The sequence below is a fragment of the Penicillium canariense genome (assembly GCF_028826845.1).
Source record: "Penicillium canariense strain IBT 26290 chromosome Unknown utg000004l_segment0_segment0, whole genome shotgun sequence".
Lineage (NCBI taxonomy): Eukaryota > Fungi > Ascomycota > Eurotiomycetes > Eurotiales > Aspergillaceae > Penicillium > Penicillium canariense.
In genome coordinates, this window is record NW_026622731.1 from 636,235 (window position 1) to 662,275 (window position 26,041).

General features: G+C 50.3%; 11 protein-coding genes across 11 annotated transcripts; 5 read left to right on the forward strand and 6 right to left on the reverse strand.

Moving 5' to 3' along the window:
• Window positions 1–518: 518 nt before the first annotated feature.
• On the reverse strand, window positions 519–1,270 carry N7482_006564 (uncharacterized protein; the record flags this gene model as incomplete). Its single annotated transcript, XM_056688689.1, has 3 exons — window positions 519–638; window positions 688–1,039; window positions 1,116–1,270. The coding sequence occupies 3 exons, from the start codon at window positions 1,268–1,270 to the stop codon at window positions 519–521; spliced, it is 627 nt and encodes a 208-aa protein (XP_056541118.1).
• Window positions 1,271–2,275: 1,005 nt separating this feature from the next.
• On the forward strand, window positions 2,276–3,255 carry N7482_006565 (uncharacterized protein; the record flags this gene model as incomplete). The annotated part of the gene is made up of 2 exons (XM_056688690.1): window positions 2,276–2,505; window positions 2,571–3,255. 2 exons carry the CDS (start codon window positions 2,276–2,278, stop codon window positions 3,253–3,255), a joined length of 915 nt encoding a protein of 304 aa, XP_056541119.1.
• A 609-nt stretch (window positions 3,256–3,864) lies between these two features.
• On the forward strand, window positions 3,865–5,424 carry N7482_006566 (chitin deacetylase CDA6; the record flags this gene model as incomplete). Its single annotated transcript, XM_056688691.1, has 1 exon — window positions 3,865–5,424. The coding sequence occupies one exon, from the start codon at window positions 3,865–3,867 to the stop codon at window positions 5,422–5,424; it is 1,560 nt and encodes a 519-aa protein (XP_056541120.1).
• Window positions 5,425–6,318: 894 nt separating this feature from the next.
• N7482_006567 (uncharacterized protein) lies at window positions 6,319–8,813 on the reverse strand (the record flags this gene model as incomplete). Its single annotated transcript, XM_056688692.1, has 2 exons — window positions 6,319–6,882; window positions 6,939–8,813. The coding sequence occupies 2 exons, from the start codon at window positions 8,811–8,813 to the stop codon at window positions 6,319–6,321; spliced, it is 2,439 nt and encodes an 812-aa protein (XP_056541121.1).
• A 591-nt stretch (window positions 8,814–9,404) lies between these two features.
• Window positions 9,405–11,380, reverse strand: N7482_006568 (uncharacterized protein; the record flags this gene model as incomplete). Its single annotated transcript, XM_056688693.1, has 2 exons — window positions 9,405–10,960; window positions 11,050–11,380. The coding sequence occupies 2 exons, from the start codon at window positions 11,378–11,380 to the stop codon at window positions 9,405–9,407; spliced, it is 1,887 nt and encodes a 628-aa protein (XP_056541122.1).
• A 538-nt stretch (window positions 11,381–11,918) lies between these two features.
• On the reverse strand, window positions 11,919–13,517 carry N7482_006569 (adaptor protein STE50; the record flags this gene model as incomplete). The annotated part of the gene is made up of 3 exons (XM_056688694.1): window positions 11,919–12,976; window positions 13,035–13,196; window positions 13,253–13,517. 3 exons carry the CDS (start codon window positions 13,515–13,517, stop codon window positions 11,919–11,921), a joined length of 1,485 nt encoding a protein of 494 aa, XP_056541123.1.
• Window positions 13,518–14,822: 1,305 nt separating this feature from the next.
• N7482_006570 (uncharacterized protein) lies at window positions 14,823–15,146 on the forward strand (the record flags this gene model as incomplete). The annotated part of the gene is made up of 1 exon (XM_056688695.1): window positions 14,823–15,146. The coding sequence occupies one exon, from the start codon at window positions 14,823–14,825 to the stop codon at window positions 15,144–15,146; it is 324 nt and encodes a 107-aa protein (XP_056541124.1).
• Window positions 15,147–15,643: 497 nt separating this feature from the next.
• On the forward strand, window positions 15,644–16,162 carry N7482_006571 (uncharacterized protein; the record flags this gene model as incomplete). The annotated part of the gene is made up of 1 exon (XM_056688696.1): window positions 15,644–16,162. One exon carries the CDS (start codon window positions 15,644–15,646, stop codon window positions 16,160–16,162), a length of 519 nt encoding a protein of 172 aa, XP_056541125.1.
• A 2,036-nt stretch (window positions 16,163–18,198) lies between these two features.
• On the forward strand, window positions 18,199–18,846 carry N7482_006572 (uncharacterized protein; the record flags this gene model as incomplete). Its single annotated transcript, XM_056688697.1, has 1 exon — window positions 18,199–18,846. One exon carries the CDS (start codon window positions 18,199–18,201, stop codon window positions 18,844–18,846), a length of 648 nt encoding a protein of 215 aa, XP_056541126.1.
• A 2,023-nt stretch (window positions 18,847–20,869) lies between these two features.
• N7482_006573 (uncharacterized protein) lies at window positions 20,870–21,730 on the reverse strand (the record flags this gene model as incomplete). The annotated part of the gene is made up of 1 exon (XM_056688698.1): window positions 20,870–21,730. One exon carries the CDS (start codon window positions 21,728–21,730, stop codon window positions 20,870–20,872), a length of 861 nt encoding a protein of 286 aa, XP_056541127.1.
• A 1,039-nt stretch (window positions 21,731–22,769) lies between these two features.
• N7482_006574 (GMC family oxidoreductase) lies at window positions 22,770–25,147 on the reverse strand (the record flags this gene model as incomplete). Its single annotated transcript, XM_056688699.1, has 7 exons — window positions 22,770–23,320; window positions 23,376–23,745; window positions 23,797–23,868; window positions 23,921–24,383; window positions 24,435–24,678; window positions 24,732–24,857; window positions 24,919–25,147. The coding sequence occupies 7 exons, from the start codon at window positions 25,145–25,147 to the stop codon at window positions 22,770–22,772; spliced, it is 2,055 nt and encodes a 684-aa protein (XP_056541128.1).
• Window positions 25,148–26,041: the final 894 nt, after the last annotated feature.

A 26,041-nucleotide genomic window follows, 5' to 3' on the forward strand; every position in this document is an offset into this window, starting at 1 on the left:
CTACGTCCGTAGCTTCCTATTCCAGGAAGACAGTCAACTTCCTTTTCTCGTGGTGGGCGCCACAGGTTGAGAACTGGCCGCGCACTATATGTGCCTTAATTACGGCTGAGCGGACAGGAAGCCCTGTTTTCCACACCCTATGGTCGTATGTGCATAACATCATTTTCAAATGGATAATAGCCTTCTGATTATATGCGGCGCTGAACTAACGATTCAGCCTTGGTTTCATATAATAGCAAAAGGGGAAAAGATGGCTTCCTCGCTCTTATGATCTGCTCAATCTTATGTCCTTGAATTATTTTGAGCTTTAAGAGAGGTAGTCTTGGCGCTATGTTACGAACCGAAATCCGGACGTTAATAGACAAAGATGTTGGTAGGGAGCGGTGGGAGACAACCAAAGGGGCATGGGGTGAATCCGGCTTTACCTGTCTCTAGTATGGACTATATTACATCACGCACAGATAAAGGTTACACTCCTAGGATCGCTCATGCAGAACGGTTTCTTTCACCCTCACCATCTAGCTCTGCTCGCCCTTCTCGCTCTTTTTGGAGGCGTCAGTGTGGGGGCTCGTAGAATCGTCATTGTCCTGCTTGGATGATGTACTTTCAGGGCCACTGGGGGGCTTCGTACCAGCGGGCTGCGAACATTAATATAAAAAATGGAATAATAGTAAGAAACAAGCTCACCTCGTCGCTACTTGATTCTCCAGACTCTTCTTTCTTTGGCTCCTTGGTCTTAGTCTCCTTTTCAGCGGACGAATGTTCAACCTTTTCCTTTTCTTCCTTCTTAGGGGCCTGGGTTTCCCTTTCCTGCTTTGGCTTCTCCAATGGCTCGTCAGACAGCTGTTCCTCCCCAGCCATCGGGTCGTCAGGTTTGACTTCCTCCTCTCCCTGAGTAGCATCAACCGTCTGTTCGTGGTCTTCTGTATGTTCGGCACCATGTTCAACGCTGTGACCATCATTGTGCTGCTTCTTCTTGGGGCCAGATTGAATAATGTAGACGATCATGGGACCGCCCAGCCCGACAGATCCAAGGAGCCTATGAAGGAACACAAAAGAAGTCAGCGAATTTCGTAGACGGTGGGAAGTCTGGTTTGGCGTAGAAAAGCACATACCATGGAAGATCACTCGTCTTATGCTCCTGGTAGCCCTTTCCACTGGCATAGGACCGACGGCTCAGCAGCTGAGCAGTATGCCGAACAGCTGGGGCCGCACGGAAGGACTGGGCTGCAGTTGCGATATGCAGGACCGAGCGGCGTGCAAAGACCATTGCGAAAGGCATGGGATGTATCGAGGATTGGGCTGGCGTGATAGGGTGAGGAGAAGAGGACGGAAGTGTCGGCCGGAGTAAGTCAGATACTCATCGCACAGGTACAGAGCTTCCTAGTTTCCCAGCAGCTCCCCATCCGAGCCATCCCTCGCCGATACGACATGGCACTAAGCATGTCATTCGCTACTTCCGGCGTCGTAAGACCACTGGCCAGCCGTTTTCCATTGGTCTGTGCGCGATTGCATCGATGATGTAATGCTGGCACAAGAGCAGATTCTGGCGCTGCGTTCCTCAACCACGAACAGTTGGCAGGCTCTGACTACCCCACGAACCATGAATCTTGTTCGGTATCAAGCGTAGGAGAGTTTTGGTTCCACGAGTGGCATTTCCTGCTTGGACAGGAGTTCAAGTCCGCGGAGAGGTGGATGGAGTTCCCGCGTATCAGATTAGATCGGCCCGCTCCTAATATGCTCGTGCTGTTTTTATTCGTAGGACCTATACGAAAACTAACATACAGTCAATTCAATGATAAATGAACTGAAGGACTACGGATAGTGTCTATTGCCGGATGGGTCATGCCTTGAATGTGGTCGTTGAATAGATGACTAGTTAACCACGATAATGTAATTATTCACTGGCGAGTTGCACACACGGGCGAGCTACGCACCTCAAAACATCATTTTAATATATCGTATTTACTGTTCTATGGTATTTTGGGGTGCGTAGCTCGCCCGTACCGCGGGTCGCCAATGAATTACTTCCTGTTAGTTAAGTTAGTCAAGTTAGTTGAGTCAACTAATGGGTATTGTTGCCCCGTCAAATTTCTGCAGGGGGTCCCGCTTGGCATCCTAATCCCTCAGGCCACGACACCCCACGTTTCCCGCAGCTATCAGTCCGCCTTTCGTCGGCGATAGCAGCTTGACTTCCCCTCCCTCCAAGCTTCGGTCGTCACCCATCTCACACTCCATCCCTCATTCTACCCTCTCGCAAAGCGCACCCGCAGCCATGGCAGACCGGCAGGCCACCCAACAGACCATCCTCAGTCATTTGGCCAAGCTCGATGACCCGGATGCTGATTTGCGATACATGTCCCTTAATGACTTGTTCAACATTTTGAGCAGTCAGAGCTCAAGCTTCCTCTCCGGCGATGGCCGCTCCTCGACCAAGCTTGCTGAGGGTCTTCTAAAAGCATTGGATGACCAGCACGGCGATGTGCAGAACCAAGCGCTGAAATGGTAGGCACCCACGACCGCTCCGTGGAAACGCAGCCGCAGGGACTAACTCTTTGTAAACATGACAGTCTCGGTCCACTGGCAGTCCGGCTCCCATTCGAGTCCCTTGTTCCCTTGCTCGAGAAATTGAGTAACCTGACAGCGTCCCAAACGATTGATACCTCTGTGCCCAACACCGCCATTCGCACCATTGTTGACATGCTTCCTCGCCCCCAAGCCGGCCAGCCCGCGCCGCAAAATACACTCACAGCATATCAGGCCGTTTCCAAGGTCTTGATTCCAAGGCTTACTGGCCCAACTGCGTCGGCGTCCGGCAGACGAGGCTCAGTCGTGCGAGGAATGTTGGAAAAGGATCCGTCTAAGGGTTTCAGCAGCGACGCCATCGACGTGCTCATAAAAGTTGTCACATGCTTCGGCCCCCTCCTTTCAGAGTCGGAGCTGGCTGATTTACAGGAGCCTGTCATGGCCATTATTCACAATGACACGGCGGGTACTGTGGTCACTAAGCGTGCGCTAGCTGCCATCTCGGCGCTGGTGCTCTACTTTTCTGACAACCAGCTCAATGCCTTTGTGAAGCGAATGACAGAGACCCTTTCTTCGCCAAATATCTCCATTGTCCACCGCCGCCACTTGATCGCGGCTATCGGCGTCATTGCTCGCAGTGCCCCGGCCAAACTTGGCCCGCACATCGACAGTCTCGCGCCATTTGTTTTCTCTGCTGTGGGAGAGGACGATGTTGAACGGGCAAACTAAGTGACTCAAGGCTTGTTATCGCCCTCTGTTCTGCGGAAACTACCACCATGGATGAAGCAGTACTCCTCGCAAATTATAATAATTTGACCCTCACGTATCGAGGTCAAGTGACCCACACTGCGTATGTACAGGCTTCGTGCAGGAATCAGTCGGCTGGGTTTGCCAGGCGCAGCTGCTTTTTTGAAGGACTGGCCGAGCTAAACGCCGCGACCAGGGTACACATGGTGTCCAGCGTGACCATTTTTTAACGATACCCATGTTGACCGTTTCTTTCATCCACACACACCATCATCTTATCCAACCGTCTCAAGGTGAAAAGCCATTGCATTTCCATGGAGTACATCTGAAGGCGCCCCAAGCCCCAGGCGTGCCCGCCCTTCGTGGCTTTACAAATAGCTATGTTAGAAACCGTCAATGCCAATTTTGCTTGCGGCTCCTCCTCGTGGCTTCCTCGTATTACCCGCCTTCCTCTCTTAACTACCTTGCAGTCAGGACCATGTCCAATCTTCGTTCGACACATTTCTGTCCTCCACATCCATCCTCTTGTTTGCATACCCGGGTTACCTTACATATTATACTTCTCTTACTCCTCGTTATCTGGATTTCACGATGCATTTGCATCGGCTTCTAATTATCCTCGCTCTTCAAGTCGGTCTATCTTATAGCTGTCTCGACCTCAGAACGGTGCACCAAACGGTCGTCGTCCTCGAAGAGCCCGCAACTATCCAAGGCCAACCCCAGCCAGAGTCGATACAAACTTCTGTGCCCAACCCGTTTTACGAACAGTCTGTGTCTGCGAATGGCGAGGATCAATCTGAGGGTGTTCATCTGAGGTTGCGCGCCATCAGCGGTGTCACCAAACAGCTCGACTACAAATGCGGTCCGAAATGGGGCAAATGCCCCAGTGGTACTTGCTGCTCCGGTGCAGGTAGGCCAAGTCATGCACCCTGTTTGATGGTTCGAGTCACTTACATGGTCTGGATACCAGGCTTCTGCGGAACCACCAAGGCTCACTGCCGTTCTCCCGAGTGCATGATTGACTTTGGCAACTGTGATTCCAACAAAGCCCCGAAGGGACCACCCACGAAGGAAATCCTTCGACCTCACATCGGCCAGGTTCCTTATGGTCCGCAACAGATTCGCTCCTGCACAGTTCCTGGGACGATTGCTTTTACTTTCGATGACGGTCCGACTCGTTACACCGGTGACCTCCTTGACCTCCTCGATCGGTACGAAGCGCCAGCAACTTTTTTTATCACTGGTATCAACAATGGCAAGGGGGCTATTGATGACCCGAGTTTGCCCTGGGCCGAATTGATTGAGCGAATGACTCTCAGTGGCCATCAAATTGCGAGTCACACTTGGTCACACGAGGACCTCAGTAAGGTGACAAGCCAACAGCGTCATGAGCAGATGCTCAAGAACGAGGTTGCGATTCGGAATATCATGGGCAGCTTCCCTACTTACATGCGTCCCCCCTACTCTAGTTGTATCCCCGGTTCAGGTTGTCCCGAGGATCTGGGCGATCTAGGATACCATATCACTCTGTACGATATCGACACGGATGATTACAAGAACGACAGTCCGTACCTCATCCAGCTTTCAAAGGACATTTTTGATCGCGCCCTGTCTACTGGAAGTCCAGCTACGAAGTCTTGGTTGGTCATCGCGCACGATGCACACGAACAGACCGTCCATAACCTCACCGAGCACATGCTGGAAACGAGTGGGAGACTTGGTTACCGGCCGGTCACTGTCGGCGACTGCCTCCGTGACCCCCGCGATAACTGGTATCGCAGAGACGTCCGCTGGTCCGGGCACATGAATAAGAGCAAAATCCCAAAGAAAGGCCCGAAAAAGTTCAATATTGCGCAGCAAATATCCGCTGATGGCACCTGTGGCGCAAACTATACCTGTCTTGGCTCGCCTTTCGGATTGTGCTGTGGCAGCATGAACCTTTGTGGAAATTCCACCACTCACTGCGGCTTTGGCTGCAAGAAGGAAGCTGGGTACTGCGCGGTTCAGATGCCCTCAAACGGCGACGCTTGGGACCCAGATTTCTCTGAAGGGAGGAGTGGCAAATCTGAAGCAGACTCCAGCGTTCGATCCGTTAGGACTGCGGCTGTCACGTCGTTAGTGCTGGCCCTCATCGTAGCTTTGTGGATATGATCGGCTCGCCAGTCGGGTTGTTGATAGGATGGGCGTGATAGTGTGTTTTTGACGAAGCTCCGAGCTTGGGGACTTTGAGTTTATATTTTTACTTACGCACTGTGGTCTCCCACCCGTCATTCATTATTTGATGCCTTTGTGGATTGAGACTCATGAATAGATGAGGTAGCTTCACCCCTGAATGAGTGTCTACTGTTCTCCGAACCTCTGTTGTAAGGCATATCCCACACCACAATCCATCATAACGATAGCCTTGGTGTTTTCCACAGTGAGACCGTAAATCTTTCTGTTCTTTCTCGATTATCGATAGTGGCCAGGTTTTCATCGGTCGCATGTATTGTGTAGCTGCTAATCTTTTCGGATCGAGCAGTGTGATTTTCTTGATCGGAAACCCAGGAACCTTAAGATCAAAGACATCGCATCGAAGTTGCTTGTACATGGTTCTAGAGAACGCGAGGAAATTACATGGTATCCAGCTTCTTGGCCTCCACATTTGTGTATCCCATTGCCTAGTAATGCCTCAATCGTAATTCCTATTTAAACATTAGGAGTCATTCGCTAAATATTGTGAGAAATGTAACATTACCTCGTGGGACACCGCACTAAATTCTCGTGCCGCGCTGATGCTCATGTAATTGTTGTTCTGTGTTGTGCCAGAATCGAATTCCTGATAGAAAAAATCACTATGAAGGAAGTGTATACGTCAGCCACCTTACAATAAACTTCTCAATTGCACCGAAAACCGTATATTGCGATATTGAATCTGAATAGAAATCTGCGCTGGGTAACAGAAAAGTCTGAATGAAAAGGAAAAAGACTGATGACAGCTCCAGCATACGATAGCGAAAAATTCATAACCCCTGAGAATATGCCACATGGGAAATTAAATGCAAGCTACCTTTTAGTGAATAGAGCGCCGTTGGGTGCCTTGTTGAACCCATCATTTCCTCCAAACAGCCCTTTATTCTGCGTATTTGCAGTCCCAACCCCCGAGGTGCCAAAGCTTTCTCCAGAGCGCATTGAGGGGGAACCAATGGGCAGGGATTTTTGTTGCTGACCAAAACCATTGGCACCGGGGTTCAAGGTTGGGTTTAAACCAGGGTTGAGGATAGTATCTCCATTGGATCTTGCAGCGGTCTGTTTCGAAGACTGAGCAGTGACTGTCTGTTGAGGAACCCCTGCAGATGTGTGAGACCCTGCGGTAAAGAGGTTCGAGCTAGGCTTCTTCTGTATTTTGCATTGATTTAGAACAATCAAGCTGTTTTGCAGCTTTTCTTGTTCTCGGATCAGACGGTCACGCTCCTCTGTTATGAAGGAAGCCTCCCCAGCCAAGTCCTTGACTTGTTTGTCTTCCATGTTGTTGATCGTCTGGCTTGTTAGAATGCCGCTCAAAGGGCAAAGAAGGCAATTTTCAATCCCCAATGTTGCAACATTATCAATGAATGTTATAATCGCCGTCTGCAAATATTAGCTTTATTGCCTTTGAAAATCAAATGCCGGTCCTATTCACTTACATCGTAGTATGCTTGCATCTGGTCGATAACTTCGGCCGCAGCGAACTCATCCTCAGTTTTGCCCAAGTTGTCAACGGCTGACCTAATGTCCGACAATGCATATCCTCCGTCCTTTCTTGCCACTTTTTGCCCGAGAGCATTCTCCAATGACATGCCCTGCCGATCAGCCCGGGACTTGTGGATTCGCTGGAGGAAGCTTTTGCCAAGAGGGAGGGGGTGTCCTCGCTTGTTGTATGCTGTCAACTCATCAAGCTTTGAAAGCAGGCCTTCCTTTACGCTTTGAAGTTTTGGAGCAAGAATGGTACCCAACAAGAGCTGGTAGGTATGTTCGTCCGTTAGGTGTTGCAAGGCTAAATCGACGAATTTACCCACTGTCTCCCACACCCTCACTAAGTGGAACCGCGCAATTTCTTCCCACGGTTGCGACTGGTCTCGAAAAAGACTGCCGACCAAAAGCTGATTGGCGGTTCCTGGTAGTTCAATTCCACGATTTTGGCGAGCCTGTTGATCTACCTCTTTCTCGAGATCTTGCCGATACTTGACCGGCGGATGTCTGAGTGGCGCATAAGGGTTGGACAAGAAGGTAAAATCAACCTTCTGTTCATTGGCTCCGAAGATGGAATATTTGCAACCAATTCTTTCCATGGCTTCCGCAAAATATTCATTCAACTGACGAATAATAGCACGAAGACGGCGAGGGTCGGAGAGAGGGGAAGAATGGGAATTACCAAGCTCGCCAAAGAAACCATCCGTGTACATTCCAATCAAAGCCTGATTGGTGATACGCTCAAAGTTGCTGCTCAAGGCAAGCAGAAATCCCTTCTGCTGTTGAAGGGTCGATCGAGGAGCACCAAGTTTTGCTAGTCTTGTCTGCCGATCAAGCAACTTTCTTTCGATATCTTCGATCAAGCTTGGAAGGTTGTGCCGAATATGTTTTAACAAGATGCCGCTGAGTCGACGTCTCAGGCTATCGATTCCAACACAGTCCCTGGCCACCGTGCTCCACCTTCCCCGGTTGAAGAATTCCTTTTCGTTGCTGTCTCGATCGTCATCGGAGGCGTCATAAGTCTCAAAAGACCGGTTCCGCAACACATGCCACCCAAGCTGCAGGCGCACTTTTTCATTCTTTGCGATTTGCAGCCAAAAATCTTCGTCTTCGGAATGCTGTGCCAGCGTATCCGGCTGGGTGATAATGCCAATCGTTCTGTCGCGGGTCGGGTCAAAGGTTGCCGCAATATTGAGAACCTCTTGAAGGTGATAGTCGGCCTTAGCGGACACAGTGGCCAAGATAATACTGCGAGGGTTTTTCATGTATTGCTCTGTGAGGCTACGAGCAATTCTGATCCCTTCAGCTCCTTGGTTGGTACTTGTTGAGTAGTAAAGGCCGGGGAGATCCACAAGCGTCAGCTCCGGTTTGTGGGGACCAGATATCTCAATTTTGAGAATGTCGTCGCTGACTCCTTTCTCACTCTCAATACCCATGCATTCTTTGGCTTGCTCGATCAGCGTTGGCAGTTGGTCGCTGTTTGTAAAAGCCTCTGGAGCAAACTCTATAACTTTCCGTCGGTCCGCCTCAGTCGCCCGCGAAGGTCCAGGCTCGATGGAAATTTTGAAACGGGTTACTGGATGGCGTCGCAGGCTGACCTCGGTGGCAAATCGGGTACAGATGTTGCTTTTCACTGGAAAGCGTACACGGGATATAGCTTCTAGAACGGAGCTCTTCCCACTTGATTGGTTACCACAAACTATCAGCTGTGGCAGGTCAACAAGACCGCTAATGCCAATGTTGCGTAACTCATCGATTTTGTCAAGAAGCCAGCCCTGTTCGACTTGCAGCTGGTTAAGAGCCTCTCCATCCGTGTTTGATTCAGACATAACAGTGTCAAATGGAAAGTGACGTTGCAAAGTAGGGAGTTACCATAGCAGAGCTGGCCCTTAAGTAGGTCCAAGCAGAGTTTACAGGTCGGCTCGGCCCATCTTTTAGGGGAGCTTAGCTATAACGTGATGATAAGACCGATAAGCACCTAAAGTTCAGCTCAACTCATCTTTTTTATTACATTCTAGTTAGGTTTAGTATGAGCTAGTGGATTTTCCTCGTTCGTACAGTACTGATCAAGAAGGGCTTATAACTACAGTATTGAGGGGGGTCCCAGACTGGAGGTCAATATACATATATCTATACTGAACCACAAGATTAACTAGTTACTAACTACTTTAGTCCTCTATACCGAAGGAGATAGGGGACTGCCAACCGTTGTCCTGCGTATAAGCACAATTGACAATGCACGATACCCAATACGTAAACAACATCCTCAGTGGCAAAGGTCTTCCCGAGTAGTAAATCAGATAGGAGAATATCAGGTTAATGCAAATCAAGGGGTATACTAATAAAATAAGCAGCATTACAACAAGAAACCAGGCCAGTACCACCAGAGTGTCGTAAGCAGCGCTGCCGATTAAGTTCTATCATTTCCGCACGACCTTCAGCAGAGGCGCAATCCGAGCCCGCTTGCTCAAACCGACGCGATACGGCACTTTAGTTGTGGACAGTATCGGGCTGTGCTTGGTTGGTCCCTTGTGGGAATCCTTTGCTGTTGTTGAGTTGATATCTTTTCCTTTTGTCGGCTGTGGCGTTTGTGGGAGAGGTTCGCATGGGACTGTGTTAAAAGTAGTGGACTCGGGTTGACGAGGATTATCCTCTTTGACAGGCTCTGTGGGTTCATTTTGAGGTTCCGGGTCCGGGTTCAATGTGCTTGTGTCTGTGGGGGCGTTGTTTGAAGCGGTGGCTTCAGCCTCTGGGGGTTGCTGTTGGTCTTTTGATGCTGGCGCAGCTTCAGATCCGAGCTGCTCGGCAGTCTTCTTTCGCTTACGCCCGCGCTTTTTCGGCCCAGGCGCTTCGTCAGTGCTGGCTCCATTGGGATCATTTTGCGCCTGCAGGGGGGCACCGGCTACTAGCTCGGCGGTGTTGTTCTCATCCACTTGGAGAGGTCTCGAGTCTACCCATATGACATCGTCCTCAAAATCCGCTCCATGAGACTTGTCCAGCACGGTCGAGGCGGTCTTGCTTCTTTTGACTTTCATTTTCTTGGGCTCCTTTGTAGCCCACTTTCCGGACTCTGCTGCCCGTACCGTCCCTTTGCTCAGTCCACCCAGAGCAACAGGAAGGACGACCATAAGCCCTGGCCCACTATTTGCCTTGACTTCATTATTTGAAGGCTCGTCTCCATCGGCGGCGATCTCGGTGATTTCTGTCTTGCCAGTCGCTGCTTCTGAATTCTTGCGAGGACGCCCAGGTCGCCGCTTTTCAGCCGCCTTACTGAGTTCAAACCCGTAATCCCGAGGCGCTGCAAGCTCATCATCTTCATCATGCTCCGGCAAGGAATGCTTCTTCGGGCGGCCACGCTTCTTCTTGACAGTGGAAGGCTCCAGTGCCGTTACAGGCGCAACAACGGAAAGAGAAAGCTCATCGTACGCGCTGGTCGGAGAATGCTGCGGTGACATGAGAGCAGACTTGGCATTTTCGCTTTTGGATCTGTTCAATCCAGGGGAAACAACGGATGATAAAGGCTCGGTGTCATGCGGAGACCATGGTTGCGACTGCATAGATTTGGACCGTTGGGACAACTTGTGCTCTTGATTTGCGCATACGCCCTCAGGTGGTTGGACGGACGTAGAGAATGTCGCGGCCCGTTCGTTCGAGTCGCCATACGGCAATTCTACATCATTCGAGTCTGCAGGTGTGCTGTATTCATAGATGTTCGTATGGATCTGGGGAACAAGCTGGGTCGCCTCGTACGAGGCATCTAGGGCTGGCCGACTATACGCGAAATTGTCGTTCAAAGTCTTCTTGACAGTCTCGTTGGTATGCTGGTATTGGTAGGTCGGAAGTGTAGGAAACGAGCCGGGTAGGGAGATCTCGCTCTGGTATGGAGTGGCGGTGGAGGGAAGAGGTTGGACACTGCTCGTGGAGTCGTCATTGAGTAGTCGCCGTTGTGCACGCCCGATCTCGGTCATCATCGCCCCTGTACCTAGTCGTGTTAGTGCGCATGCTGTGTATTTGATGAACGGTTCAGCAGTCGTGAAAGACAACCGTATTGTGACTGCAACGCACCAATTGATCCACCCCCGCCGTCCCCAGTCGAGGGAATCCAGCGTTCCTCCCGGCGCAGCTGCGACGAAGTAATTGCCGACTGCGACAATTCCTGTGACTGCAAGAATTGGTCGAAATTGACGCTTAGCTGCGGTTCCGTGCTGACTTCCCTAGCTGCTGGTTGGTCGATTGGGTATCTTGCTTGTTGTTCCGCGACATGACAGTCCAGGTTGTCAAAAAGCTGTTGCTTCGGGGACTCGTGACCTTGCAGTGGTCCAATTGAGGTCGGAGCCTCATCCTCCATAAGAGGCTCGTCCTCGTCGGAGTCCTGGATGACTTGATCCCAGCCCATTTAGTGCGATGTCGCGAATGCGCGAGGGGAAATGGCCGGGCTTATCGACGCGTGCCGGATAGACACGCTGTCACGTGGTGATAATGAGTGACCGGGTATAGACTTGAGCTGGAACAAAGCAGTAAAAGCATCTACAGGGTTTAAAATTGGTAGAAGCAGATGGATGACATGTATACGTCACAGGTGATGCGCCATTTATATTCAAGTCTTGAGGCCCGGGGGCAAGAATATCTAGGAACAGAAGAGCAAGGCTTATGCAAGATGCGGGATAGTGAAGACGACCAATCTGACGCAACAGATAATGTGCACAGTAGAGCCAAACGCCTGAATCACCCACAAAAGGTTTATGGTAGAATGCCAACCATCCGTAGGGACTCATAACACCAAGAGAGCCGTCGACTCAAGAATAAGTAAGTCCCACTAAAACCAGTGAAACCAGATGCAACCAACAGAAAGACACATACAAGGCATTGCCACAAGTCACCGGGTATCTTCAAGGCACAGAAGCAAATGCATGCTTATGAGAGAGGAGAGCAAATCACAGAACACCTCCTGGTAAATTTATCTGCGCCTGCCGCCCACCTTCAAATCCTGCGCTGCTGGGGGCCGACCCTGGGATTGGGTACGTTGGATTATCCGGGTGGATCTTCCGGAGCATGAACATCGGTTTCCGCCCTTCCTTTTCAAGCTGCTTGAAGAGGATAAGAGGTTTCTCATCCAACGCCAAGCATCGTTCCTGGTCTCCGTACACGATATACAGTGCGTAGAGTTTGGGATCAGAGTGGATATTGTACTTCTTCAGCGCAGCGGGTAGCACTTTGTAGCATGGATCATCCCAGGAAACACGGAAAGACTTGAATATTTCCACGCTGGATGGTTGACCAGGTGGTGCCTGTGATTCAACCCGTGCCCCGGAAGGTGTGTCTGTGCGGGAAGGTTGCTGGCTTGGGGTAAGCCGGTCGGTTCGCGATGAAGCCCGAGGTGGTATATCCTCTGCGTGGTCATGTATGCTACGACCAGCAGAGCTAGGCTGAGAATAGGATCGCGGATTCAGCGTTTGGTGTTGGGACGTATGTGTGTTGGGAGAGGTCGGTGACGGGACGCCCGGGGAATGTTGAAGGCCTCCATTCATCGAGGCGGTCAGGTGAGACGAAGCAGCCACAGCCGCCGCGGATGGGTCGAGATTTTGGTTCTCATGGTAATTCCGTCCTTCATACACAGAAGGTGGGATGTGCGTGGGAGAGCTATTCTTTGGCGTGGTGCCTCCGGTATAGGTGCGCTTCGAGAAAGCTCGGTGCAATTTCGCACTGGTAGAATTGTCGACAAGAGTGAGTTGTGAGGGTGATATGAGTGTTGTGCTGTCATGATATGTGTCTGAAGATGGCCCCAGCGAAGACGGGGGAGGTAGTGGCTGGGATCGATCCTTGGCGATTTTGATGGCCGGCAGTATTTCTTCTCTTAAACGTCTATAATCCTCCGCGAGGCGATGCATTTCTGCCTCAACCGACATGATCTTTTCGTCACGGCGTTGGATTGACTGGATCAAGCGGGCGATATCATCCTGTGTAGCATTCTCGTTCATGCTCTGATCCGCAGCTATAATGGAAGGTTAGCCAGAGCCTAAGGTGGATGGCCGAAGGTAAGAAAGACATACAGAGTGGAATGTAGTGGTCAACATCAAGGGGCACATGCTGCCGAGTCTTGATCTCATAGACACTTTTCAAGATCGTCAACCGATGGCCCACGCTATTGATTCCCATCTCCTTGAGTTCATCGTGCTTCAGCGCGACGAGTGCTTCGCCCACAATTCCATTCTCTAAAGAATATACTGTCAGCAGCTTTCGCGTCGGTAATTACATATATTAAACCCACCTCGGAAAGTGCCGCAGTACTGCAGTAGCCCCAGTGACGTCAAGAAGTCCACACATTCGTCTGCTGTCCATTCTGAGATCATTGTTCGCGGGGTGCGCGAGCCGTCATTTCCGAACTTCGTCGGAGTATGTTCAGTTGAGAGAATGTCGGAATCGGTAGGAGAAGCCTCGGAGTCTGTTTGAAGGTGCGGGGAGGTGATCACGCTGCGCTCGTACTCGTCATCCGCGTCGGAATCGGCGTGGTAAAGAGAGGTCTGGAGGGACATGATGCCGAGTAATCTCACGATTCAAGATGCACGATAGTCTGGGTGGGATGAATGTGCACCTGCACCACCGCCAAAGCGGAGCGAAGGGTTGGCAAGCGAGTCTGACGGGAGAAAAGGATTCTTTGGCGCGATGCGGCGAGTGGTCTGGCTCATGGGAGCGCGCCGCTAGGAACACCGAAAGAAAGTCCCGAGCGTTGCCAGGAGAGCATGGATCAAAGGAGATAGTGTTGAAGGGCCCGAAATGATGTTTGCAGGTGGTGGTGTGTGTGTGTGTGTGTCTTGTCGCTCAGCCCCTTATGACGATAGGCGCCGGTGTGGGTGAAGCCGAAGGTAAACGCGGAAGCAGAGCGGGGAAGCTCGTCCAGGAACGGGAAGTGGTTCTTTCGGCGCCAGGGAGGCTGGGCGAAGGTAGATCGGGGTAACAGATACACTGGCTCTTGAGTTCAGACGCTAGCAAGCGACAGCGATGGAATTAGCCAGCTGAGTCCAAGTTGACGACGAAGACGGCGTCGCAAATGGGACGAATCGATGGCGCGCACGTGACTAGGTCTGGACTCGGATGCGCTTGAACCCTTTCCCGACTGATCAACGAGCTCAATCAGTATAACCTCATCACCCAGCCCAAGTTCTACCATTAGCGAAACTAGACTGAGTATTATTCTCAGGCAGGGACATGGCAGCACAGTTTGCTTACCTCAAGCCCTGCGCTTGCCCCCAGATGTCTTAGATTTCGCGGAAGATCAGCAAAATAGAGTGCAGAACGTGCTGGCAACTTTGAGGTCCCCACCCGTAGCACAACCCCCAAGATCAGACTGTTCCAGAACCACCTTGGTCTGGGGCTTACGCCAGAAAGCACATAAAGGCAAGATCTTAGGATGTGCTCAATTAATACGAAAGGTCCGGTCCTGCAATCGAGCGGATCCAGGTTAAGCAAGAACGCTAGAATAATGAATGATTAAGATGGGGAAAAGAGGCCTAATCAGACCAAAATATCTGAAAGGGTTGTCTAAATGAGACGGAAGTGTCTGACTTGAGATGGAAGATAGTCAAATCTAGATGGGATGAATGTTAACAATTATACCACGCTTCTCTCGTAGCACTCACCTACATATTTCGCCGCTGCCCGTCCAAGTGCCTATCCTATAGTTAGGCAAAGAAAATGAACTCTATCCTCCGGCCACTTGCGATAGTGAATTGGACGCTTGGAATAGGCAATCACAGAGATACAATCTAGCAGGCGAAGACTCAATCTATTCCCGTATAACTGAATAATCGGAAAGTCCGGCGTATTTGCCTATTGCGTGAATGTACGCCCCCAAACTGACTGGATTCACCGCCCGCATCGCCTGTGCTCAATGCCGATTGGCCTTGCATCGTCCTCCGATCGGAGAGGGATTGAATCTTCCTCTTCGCATATCGCCAATTGACAATCGCAAGAGCTCTTCTTCAGTGCATGCTGATTATTCTCTGCGTGTGCGATGGGCGCATTTCTCTAACCCGGTGTCTGTTCTCTTGGCCGACCCTGTTCTCTCCTTCTCTGTCCTCGAGTCCGAGCAACTACAACCCGACCTCCGCAACAAGCCACCCGGGTTGCGCTGGGTCAACGCGGCTCAACTCAGCGCTTCCTAGTGCGCCGCGCCAATCAGGTCAGTATGGGCTTCCAGTTTTGTGCCAGTGGCATCATTTCCCTTATATCTCGCGTCGCATGGGCCTGCTCGCTTCAGCGCTAACCGCGATCGCCGCAATGACAGGCCGGACCGCGGAACCATCGTCATTCTCCAATATCCACTTTTTCGCGCGCTGCAACCACCTTTCTCTCCGGTACCGCCTGTTAATCCTAATCCGTTTCTTCGAGACCAAAACTGTTTATACCAGGGGCAGGACCCCTTTTCCCCGGCTGTTGAATCGTGTCGCAAAGCCTTCCCCCGCCAGCTACTAGCGCGTGCGACGGATCGCAACCTGCGACCTCGAGCTCCGCAGAACAAGCAGACAAAGTCTCTCTTCCAAGGTTTATACCCCAGGGATTACGGGAAAATTGGTTCCCTTCGATTCCTGCGACAGATTTATCCCCCTCTACAGGCTTAGCAGCCGCCTGAAAACCGGCTGAGCCTCTCTCTCTCTCCACCATGCCAGCCTCTACCCCCGCCGGCGGCGCCTCGGCTACCCCCGATGCCCTTGAATCCGACCTCCTTACAAAACTATCTGCTACATCCGCTCTGGAGGACCTACAAGAAAATCTACTCAGCTCACTTCACCGCGTGGGATGGACGGAAAGGATTACCAACCTTGCTACTGAGCTCCTTCGCGCGGGTCGCTGTGAGACCTTCGATGATATGATGGAGGCGGTCGTTGCTTCCGCTGAAGGCAGGGCTCATCCTGCTTTGGGATCAAAAAATTCAGAAAAGAATGGCGACGCGACGCCAAATGGGACAAAAGCATCAAAGTCCAACGGGACCAAAAAGGGCAATGCTGCCGGTGCTAGCCACTCAGAGAATACCCCTTATGACCCGGTGAAGTATATCGAAGAGGTGGACGTGCGTATCCCGGAAACCATTGTGGACGAGGGCGTGCGTGGCTTGAAGGACATACTACGGGAGATGGTTGACCTTGAAGATGAGAATACTTCGAACGGCGACAAGAAGTAACGAGGCTGGCATGAGGGATTACTTGAAGATACGAACCTGCATGGCGGTAATTCCCTTTCTCTTTCTCTTTCTTGTTTTCTTCGTGTTTGTGGAGTACTTGACATGGTTTCGGGAATGGCTACGGCATCGGATCTGGCATGTATCCCATTCTTTAAGATCCTTGGGTTTGCGTGCATACTGGATGCTCTCGCATCGAATTGAATAGACAATTGCATTACGCTGGGCGAGGCTGAACCAACCACAGAGGAGAATATTGCGAGGCATAAAAGTGTCTCAGCCAGCTAAATCTTAGCAAAGGGCCCTAGCTATATAAAACAGCTTGGATGTATACAGGAATTGCCCCAAGGCTTCAATCAATGAAAAGCAACCCAACCAGCCAGAAGAGAAAGTGATCATGTTTCTAAAGGCATTCTTACTTGCCTGCGAGCTCTTATCCACAGCACAAGCAGTTGCTCCCTTCGCTTGGAATCATGAAACTTTACTTTTCTTCACGGCAAGTCCTTTCAAATCATTGGAGGATCAAAGCGCACGATACCACAAAACCCTGGAAGAAATCCGGCGGGGGCTAGCCAAATCCTCTGTATTCTCCAAAGATGATGGTTTTATGGACTTTTTTTAATCCAAATTCAGTGGCAATATCGACACTGAAGATAGTAGGAGATAACTACGGTCGTGATAGCAGTGATGAACGTAGCAGGAGTCATCAGCATGGCAATCAACTACGCTCATAGAAACTCACTTTTAGATTTAATACTCTAACGCACGTTTCAAGTTAGGTACCCCGAGATCGGACTTGTCATTGCTCAGAGCTTTGACTGCTCCATGCTAGAGCTGATTCTTTTAACATAAACTAGGGAAAATGACTGGCCCTATGGGCACGACGCGGTGCCACATTGAGCAAGCGCTACAGTAAAGTACCTCAGACGCCTGAGAGAATTACGCTTCCAAAAATAGGTTTGAAGATCGCACGCTAGAGCCTACTGATTATCCTGAAGAACAACACCGCCAGCCTCCCGGGCTGAATCAAGCAATGAACCTTTCACGACTCGCATGCATGATGCGCAGCGGTTCCACAGCTTCATCAATCGGACGCTGGGTCCTATCTATAATCACGATCGATGCATCAGAGCAACAGCTGCACATATGAACTTATTGATCCAGTTGGTAAACAAGGCAGAGGACGGCATTATGCCTCCTCAAACACTGGCTTGGCTTCATGCAAAAAATGACCAAGTCTGTGCAAGTCAGCCTAGGCCCAAAGCAAATGCTTGTCAATATCAAAGATGTCCTCTCCTAGTGGTCTTTCTGCTGGTTCGCCAGCATCTTTTCCCCGGATCCAACCAGTATCATCAGCCTGATCGAGTAATACCGGATTTACAGAGCCGGCCGGAAAACAGTAGAGAGATGGGCTGGTCATGGATAGACAGCTCTCAGTCGCATAATTGACTGTGAAGCGAATTTAATTCTCTAGGGAGTTCATTGTCATTATGTTGTGATCATCGGGATGAGCTGCATGTGCTGTCAAAGGAAAGTGAGCTTAACTGAACTGTGATTCCATCTTATGATACTCTCTAAGTTCGCTGATAGTATCTAGATTTTTGTGGTTGGCTCCTGTGAGGCTTCAGAAACTGGCATATCATTGAGAGACCTCTCCTCTCCCTCTCTCCTTCTCTCTTCCCTTCACCCACTACTCTCTCGCCACTTCCAACAGCCTGGTTTCTGTGATCAGTATTCTAGTTCTTGTATGTCCCATCCTTTACGCCCATTCTCAGTATCACCTCACCCCTACCTCCATCACCTATCTTCACGAGTGCAAATATCAAGCTGACATGGTCTAGTTCACCTGGATTTTAACCTTGCCCACCTTCCTCAACCTCCATTCTCAACATACCGTCGTCTCGAGAATGACCGGTGAGTTAGACGAACCCTTGCCTCTGTCTCTCCTTTCCTCGTACCTTCCATTTTGACTTATCATTCTGCAATCAAAAGCAGCACGATCGGATTTCACGAACTTTTGCTGAACACAAGTCTCCAAAATGTTGGCCGGTCACTTTGCCCATTGTGACTGTGAGCAGTGTAGTCCGTTGGCCACCACCTTGCTGTTACTGGAAATCGACGAACAGCCCGTGGATTGTGACGAGATACGTCGCCTCCGAGAAGAGCAGGAAGCCCGCGTATACGACAAGCTTCGGAAGTGCCGCTTTGACCATGAGACCCAGGGCGTCCTCGAAGCTATCCAAGCTCGATTCAAAGGCCGAGCCTCTTTCTTCACTCCCACTGAAATCGAAATCGTGTGGTATGCCTGGGAATTCACCGCCAACTCCTCCTTGCACCCAGCCCCGGAGTCCTGGCTCTCGCTTATCCTGATCGCTGTGTTCACTCCGCTTCTTTTGGGTAACCCGGGCCGCGATGCATTTGTGTTTATGCCATCAATCTCCTCCGAAGATGATATCACTGCATCAGTCTCCCTGAAGCAAACAGTGTCCTTCATGGTTGGTGTTCAAGCCCGTGCCCGTCTCCTTGCCGTCACCCATTCCTCACCAGGTGGTATTTTCGAAATGAAATGGTCTCAGTCCAGCATCTGTGGTCAGTACCTGCTTCAACGCCAAATTCCATACCCGCCGAACCACCACCAGCGGAAAAAGGCGTGGAACGAATGGGCTATGTTCTGGTTGAGAGGTTAGGAGGATCAAGTTAGCCAAGTCGACCCAGCGTGGACCCAGCCCTCGCCCACTGGGTCCACTTCTTCTTTCATATTGTCGAGCTGCATTCTGCAGTCTGTTCCTTGGTCCACTTGGCTAACTTGATCCTCCTAACCTCTCAACCGGAGCGGATCATCCCTAGGACAGGAGCTGTGACTTGGATACACAGATGGTCCGGTGCAGGAACGGGGCCGATGACTTTGGTGGGCTCGGGGTAAGGGGACAGCATCACTGGTAGGATGGGTCAGATGGAGTGCGCATAACCGCGGGAACGTGCCTACCTAGTTGATTCTACGCCACGTCTTGGCTTTCCCTTTCCGTTCTGGTGGTCACTGAGCACCGCTTTTTGCGATTTGAGTAGATCTGCGCACGTCTCTGAGTGATGCTTACGAAGGGAGCCGGCAGTCTAAGGCACCTCAATAAGATGCGACACGCTATCTATCCTAGCGAGAGTCCCCTCACTTCTAGATTGTCTCAAATTGCCCATCAAAAACGTACGCATAATTCACACCTGCGAAATTCCATACAACGTTACTACCTCCTAGGAGCAAATACATGAAGAATCTCGCCTTGCTGGCCTATCGGACTCCCGCTGGAGACTGCAGACTCCGGGGAATATTTCGTCTATTTTGCCTTTGCATGATACGTGCCGAATTTCGACAGCCAGGGCATTTGGTGTCAACTATCTGCAGTGTCTAATGTTGAACACGAATCATTAAAGTCAAAACCTTAGGCTATGAGGACGCAAAATCGTTTTTACGGCGAGAGATGCTGCGGGTGACAAAAGTCTCGTCACAAAATATAACATCACACACAAAGTAATTATCTTATTGCTGGACGCTCAGCAAACTTTCCAGAAGCAGCCAGCAACATGCACATGCAAACAGAATTTGCCTTTTTACTTACTCCCAGGAGCTTGAAATTCTCTTGCACTCGTCTCCAAATGTTGATTATGGATTCTAGGGACTCCATTAAAACAAGTCTTTCAGGTAAGCTGAGGGTCCATCGTGTTCGATCGACGAATATAGCCGGAAAAGATATATCAAAATTCCACATCCACTACGAAATAAGCTGAAACCCCTTCTCAATTGGACTAAGTCTACTCATGTACCTATGGACTCATTATCATATTTAGCGGGTGCAAAGTGTCGTTTCACGAAAGCCCAACTCTTGAAGCCAACAATGTGGCCAACGCTAAGGCAGACGCAGAGTTAAAGGAGGTCCACCACATTTCGAGAGTCGATTTGATGGCACTTTCTACTCTAATGCAATGTGCACAGTGAGAGCAGAAGAGAAGGCATGAGTTTTCAAAAATTTCAAAAATTGTAAAGAAAAGCCAAAGTAGGATGCCAGATCGGGCTGGTTCTTTCCTACTCGCCAAAGCTCTTCACCGTGGCCAACGTACACCTAGGCGAATCAAAAAACAAGCTGCACCTTATTATAGCCAAAGTCTGATTCCGTGCACAAGTATTTTCGTACAGGCACAAGATAGCTTGCATCCTCCTAGAAACCATAGCGTCAAGCTACTAATAAATTGGGTTTGGCCTTGGCATGGCTGATTTCCGCACACAGGCGAACCCCGTGAAGGTTTCCCTGCAGGTGCAGTTGTCTTTTCTCGTGGAGGCATCCGTAGTAGTCTTGCAATGCAGTAGTTGGTGGTCAAGTGCCAAGGAAAACCCCTCTTTTGCTCGATTAATTAGCAAAGACAATGCTGACACGAGCAGGCGCTTCGGAGATGTTAGTGCGGTAGTTTTGGTAACTTCGATGGATTCTGAAACTCTTCACTTCTCCGCATGGGTTTTGTCCCTTGCACCAAAGCGAGGTACCCTTGAACCCCCCCCCATTGCCGTTACATCCGCAATGAGGCGTTTATCAAAACCCCTTCCCATGCTCCTCTCCGGCAAATCATGGCTTCTTGGCAAATCAAGGTCCGAGGTGTTCCGATAGTCTCGGTCTATTCTCGAGCCGAAGTTTTTCTCGCAGGGCCATAATCCACCCGTTCTGTTTAGGCATAATACGCTTCATATTCGGTACCGTCGTCCAAATCAAATAGTGTTGGGACCACTTGAGGCCACCCATCCAAAAAAAGTTGTCCCATCTCTAGATGATGCACGAAGAGGTGATGTGGTGCATCAAGATCCTCTCGCTCAAATGCATCCTCTGAAAATCGAAGTCCGAGGTACTTGCGTAAGATGTACTGGAAGATCTGCAGGGGAGGAGGTGGGGTGGGATATTGCTCGTCGTAATGATTTGGCTGACCAGAGAACGAATGCATGATCTCGAGAATGCGATTCATCAACGGAGAGCATGAGCGCCACACGGAATCCTTGGATCGGGGTATGGCTTGTTTCAAAAGAAGTGTTTTGTGTGCATTCTTCGGATTGCGTGGCAAGGTGATGGTTTCGGGGTAGAATGACCCTAGACACACAACGGTGATTTTCTTCAAGGGCTCTTCGACAGTCCCGGTCTGTTCTTCGAATATTTTTGATTGTTCGGTGTGGTTCAGTAAAGTCATACTTGATAGAAGGCATTGGATCATCTCCACATGAAGAGTTTCGGCGTGATACCTGTCTAGTTGAGGAGAGACGGCATCTTCTGGGTACGCATCCAGTAGCTCTGGGTCGTCAAGGGATGGTGGGCGGTGCTCTGTTTGCTTCCCGAAGAACTCCGCTAGGTCCTTGTAAATGGACTCATGGCGAGTGTAGTCCTCAAAGTTGAAGACCGGATATTTCAGTAAATGCGCCATCTCTTCACTCTTCAGTAATGGTTCATCTGGTTTTTCAAGTCGTTTGTCTCTGTCCTGGAAAAGGTGCTTGGGGGACTCTGAAAGAGGCTCCTGGTGTGATCGGCATAAGACCGCGCCCATGAGAAAGAAATGATATATGGAGCGACGAAAATTCTCTTTCCAAATGAGCCATTCCGGAGGAAGCTGTCCGGGATCGGGTATTCCCAGGTCGGTATACATCTCTCCAGCCCATTCAACATTGTTCAAGTAGATATCTTCGATACATCTCATAAGGATTTCCCAATCCAAGACCTGCCGGATATCATCTGAGGAAATTGCGGGGGCACTCAGTGAATCAAGTGGGAAAGGCTGTGGTGGGAATTGTCCTCTGTCGAAATGCTCTACCACGATTCTCGTTGCGCGAATCTATTATCAGAAGGGTGAATCATCGACTGAAGAACCTTTGGGGATATTGCCTACTGTCATCAAGGCCTCATTGAAGGCAAATATATCGCGTGGTCCCACATGACGAAGTACACCGTACGAATTCGAGGAGTAGACGGTGTGGAGGAGCTTGCATGTTGAAGACAGAGCGATCGCTTGAGACAATTTATCGCAGCTTTGCAAGATAAGAAGAATGCAATCGATGGGAAGTGAGAGGATAGAAGCCATCTCGAAGGTATTATGGAGGATTGGGGGGAAATGACAAAGAAGGAATTCAACAATTGGAAAGGTGGAGAGCGAAAGCGAGTAGACCGCGGGAGTCTTGGCGACGCCCAGTCCCCCTTGGCATCGATTGGGCTAGCCTGATCAAGTCGAACCCATTGAGTGTATAACCCAATCTGTGAGCCCATGCACAAGATGACCGGTGTAAGCAAATGCCTGGTTCACAAACAGAAGCCTCTTACATCAGCCCAAGATGCCGGGGCGCAGCGGCCAGCAACGGAAACGTTGCCATGAGAGAATAAAAAAAATATAGAAAATAGCATAGACGCCCATTATAACCTGGTGTTATCCGTTTGTTTATACTGATTATAGTCTCTTTGCAATTCATATTCAATTATGGTATCTGGTGAGTGTATCGCTGCGTAACGTCGTACATAAGATTTGTCAACGGCCAGCGGTCTAGCCTAGATGGCTTTCATGATGCGCCCAAAACCCCCATCCCGAGTGCAGAACGTCAATTCATACCGCCGAACACATGAGCAGCAGCAATAAGCAAGGGTATCCAGGTGAGCGACATGATAGAGTATCCGGTACCTTTGGGGCTGCTATTTTTCTGACTCCCAGAGCCAGTGGTGCTTTTTGAAGTGTTGGAGGTCGTGGAGGTCGTGGAGGTTGTAGAGGTGAAGGAAGGCTGTGTCGTCGAGCTCACTGCATCATAGTATTTGCGAATTATGTTGCTCGCTTGCTCGGCAATACCATACGTTGAAGCCATCAAATGCGTGGACAAGGCAATTGGAGGAATACTAGCGTCCGCGACTCGAACATTCGCAAGGCCGTATACGCGAAGATTTGCGTCAACTACGCCACCTTGATCGCGGGGGAGCATTGCGCAGGACGACGAGGGATGGAATTCGGTACCAGCGGACTCCATTATCCAGTCCAGCCATTCGTCATCCGTTTGGACGGAAGTGCCTGGTGATGTTTCGTTTGTGAGGGTGCTGCTGATAGGGGCAGTTTCACCCAATTGACGTGCAAGTTTCAGCCCTTCTCGCAGAATTGCATGATCTGTAAAGTATATCAGCATGGGAGAGCCGAAAACGAACGTAACCTCGTATCATACCAACTGGGTTATAAAGATAATTCGGGTCAATGACCGGATAGTCCATTGGGTTCGAGGAGTTGATGTAGATACGACCATGGCTGTAAGGATGCTGGAGAGCTGCCGTGATACCGAAATCGCCGTTTGCGTCGCTATTCATAAGGAGGAGCTCGATCTGACCAATCGGGCTGTTGAATATTGTTGATGCTGTCGTGTTGTAGATTGCCTTGTATCCGTTGATCACGCCGTCGTCGTAAGTCGTGTTCGGTTTGTACTGATCAATTTGAGCCAGAATGCTGGCCTCGAATTCCTCGACCTGACTGCCATACATACCGGTGGCGTTCACGTAGGCAACAGCAGAGTCGATATATGTGAGAAAGAGCGGATTATTCTATAGTAGTGAGAAAATCGAACATGCTTCAGTTGCAATCAAAAGACGAACCTTTTCGCTGCCGTCATCGTAAAATATTGAACCTGCGGTCTCGACATTGGTAGTCCATTTTACAGTAGCACTCTATCTAGGTTAGCTTGAGGAAGTTCACTTCATGGTCATAGGGAGAGCTCACTAGGTGGTCTTGCAGATGTTGGCCAACACCAGGAAGTTCAGAAACAAGATCAACACCAGCGTCAGATAGGACGTCCTTAGGGCCAATCCCACTATGAAGCAGGACAGTCGGGCTACCGACTGTGCCAGCTGCAAGAACGACCTCCTTCTTGACTTTGACTGTCAGTGTCGTCGTTCCGTTATCTATTGTGTACTCAACAGCATTTGCTGTGAGGTTACCAGCCGCGGACGAGCTGTCGAAAAGAATGCGGGTGACATGGGCGTTGGCCAGCACATCGTAGTTACCCCGGTCTGCAAGTGAGTCAAGATATCCGGTGCGACTGTAGGACCGCGTCCCGTTCGTAGGGTTGATGGTTGAGGTTGAAACCTCAGCACCCCAGGGCTGACCACCATACATGTCCTGGGAAGCGGCAATACCCATGTTCACCAAAGATGATACCCATTGGCCAACTTGAGCGAACGTGCTGGATCAATATTAGCTTCCCATAGCTATCGAAAAGGAGGACTGAGCATACAAGGTAGGATACGATGCGTGGATCGGGCCCTCCGTGCCGTGGTCGGATGAGTCCCACGTAATATTTGCTTCTTGGGCAATGCTGTCAGATGGGGCAGTGAATGTCTCGCTTTTCTTCATCGCCGCGTAGAATGAATCCCAACCCCAATTGTCGGCACCGTCCATGTTCCCCAGCATGTCTTTCCACGCATTGATTTCGATTTCGCCCGGGCGGGTCAGATACAGCCCGTTGATGGCGGAACTGCCTGCATTTCTCCCAGTTAAATCCCATTTCCCATGTACGGGCGCAATGACGAACCTCCAAGAACCTTGCCGCGAGGCCAGTAGATCTCGCGATCATTCGCATTGGGCTGGGGGACCGTATAGAATTCCCAGTTCAAAGGGGTCGTCCAGAGGGAATCAAAGTAGGCGTATGCCGGGGTATCTTCCGAGTTGTTAGACTCACAGCACGCTCTGCAAGTGAAGCAAACAGATTCTGTGCGCACCTATCCGTTCTCGATAGTCATCCCCATTGCCGCCTGACTCGAGGACAAGCACGGTATGATTCGAATCTTCTGAAAGGCGACCACCGACCACGAGACCAGCTTGGCCTCCGCCGATAATAACAAAGTCGTACGAGTCAGATATCTCCGTCCGCGGCGATAAGGCGTGCGAGAGCGGAAGAGCGAGAGCGAGACTGGCAATGGCCCGCGCAGTGGTCAGACCAGGGCGCATTTTGTGCCAGCAATTAATGGTGCGTAAGGAATAAGCCCGCAATCAACATCAAAAGATCGCGGTCGCGGGGATCTTTCGATTCAAAATCCACAAAGAAAACTGCCCCTGACCATCGGGCCAGGTACCCGGGGCAACTAACTGGCAACTTACTGGTGTAAATCTGGAACTGGGAAAGCTTATTGTGTACCACGCTACTACGGATAGTCTCAAAATTGCGCATGATAGGCACGGTCTGGAACCACGGACTGGACAAGGGTTTTTTGTGAGCAGAATTGTCTGAATTAGATCCACAAATAAGATCCGTTAGAGACCTATCGCCCCGCCCATATCATGATCAGCTTCCGCCCCGTTCAGCCCACTCTTCTGCCAACTCATTGTTTCCACCCAATCTCCATATTTCCTTCCTGGCCCATGGGCCCTACCTGAAACACTGACGCAATGAGGAGCCACAGAACAAGGCTTGTTATTAGCCTAGAGACAGCATTTCATCATTGGTGCTCACATAATGTTTCGGGCTCGTCGATAGTTATCAATTGCCCGCTATCTGAGTTATCACATTATATTAGGCCGATGCGTTCTGGGTGCGTTCCACCAAAGTTGTGATGATCTGACCCGACCGCCAACTATTCAGCTGAGGCGCACGGCTATCGCCGATAAAAAAAGCCAGTAAGGCCTTGCTGCAGGCCCCCACCTACCCCATGTGGACAAGCATGTGGGCAAGCATGTGGAAGGATGAGCGGAATATGAGACAGGGTTTCCCGCGGCACAGCAAACCAATTTTTCTCGCGACCTGACTATTGAATCTCGATTTAGTAAACACGTCGCCGATCACGCTATCACACCACGCACGTTGCCAAAAATGATGCACCGGTCCACCTCTATGCATCCTCTGGG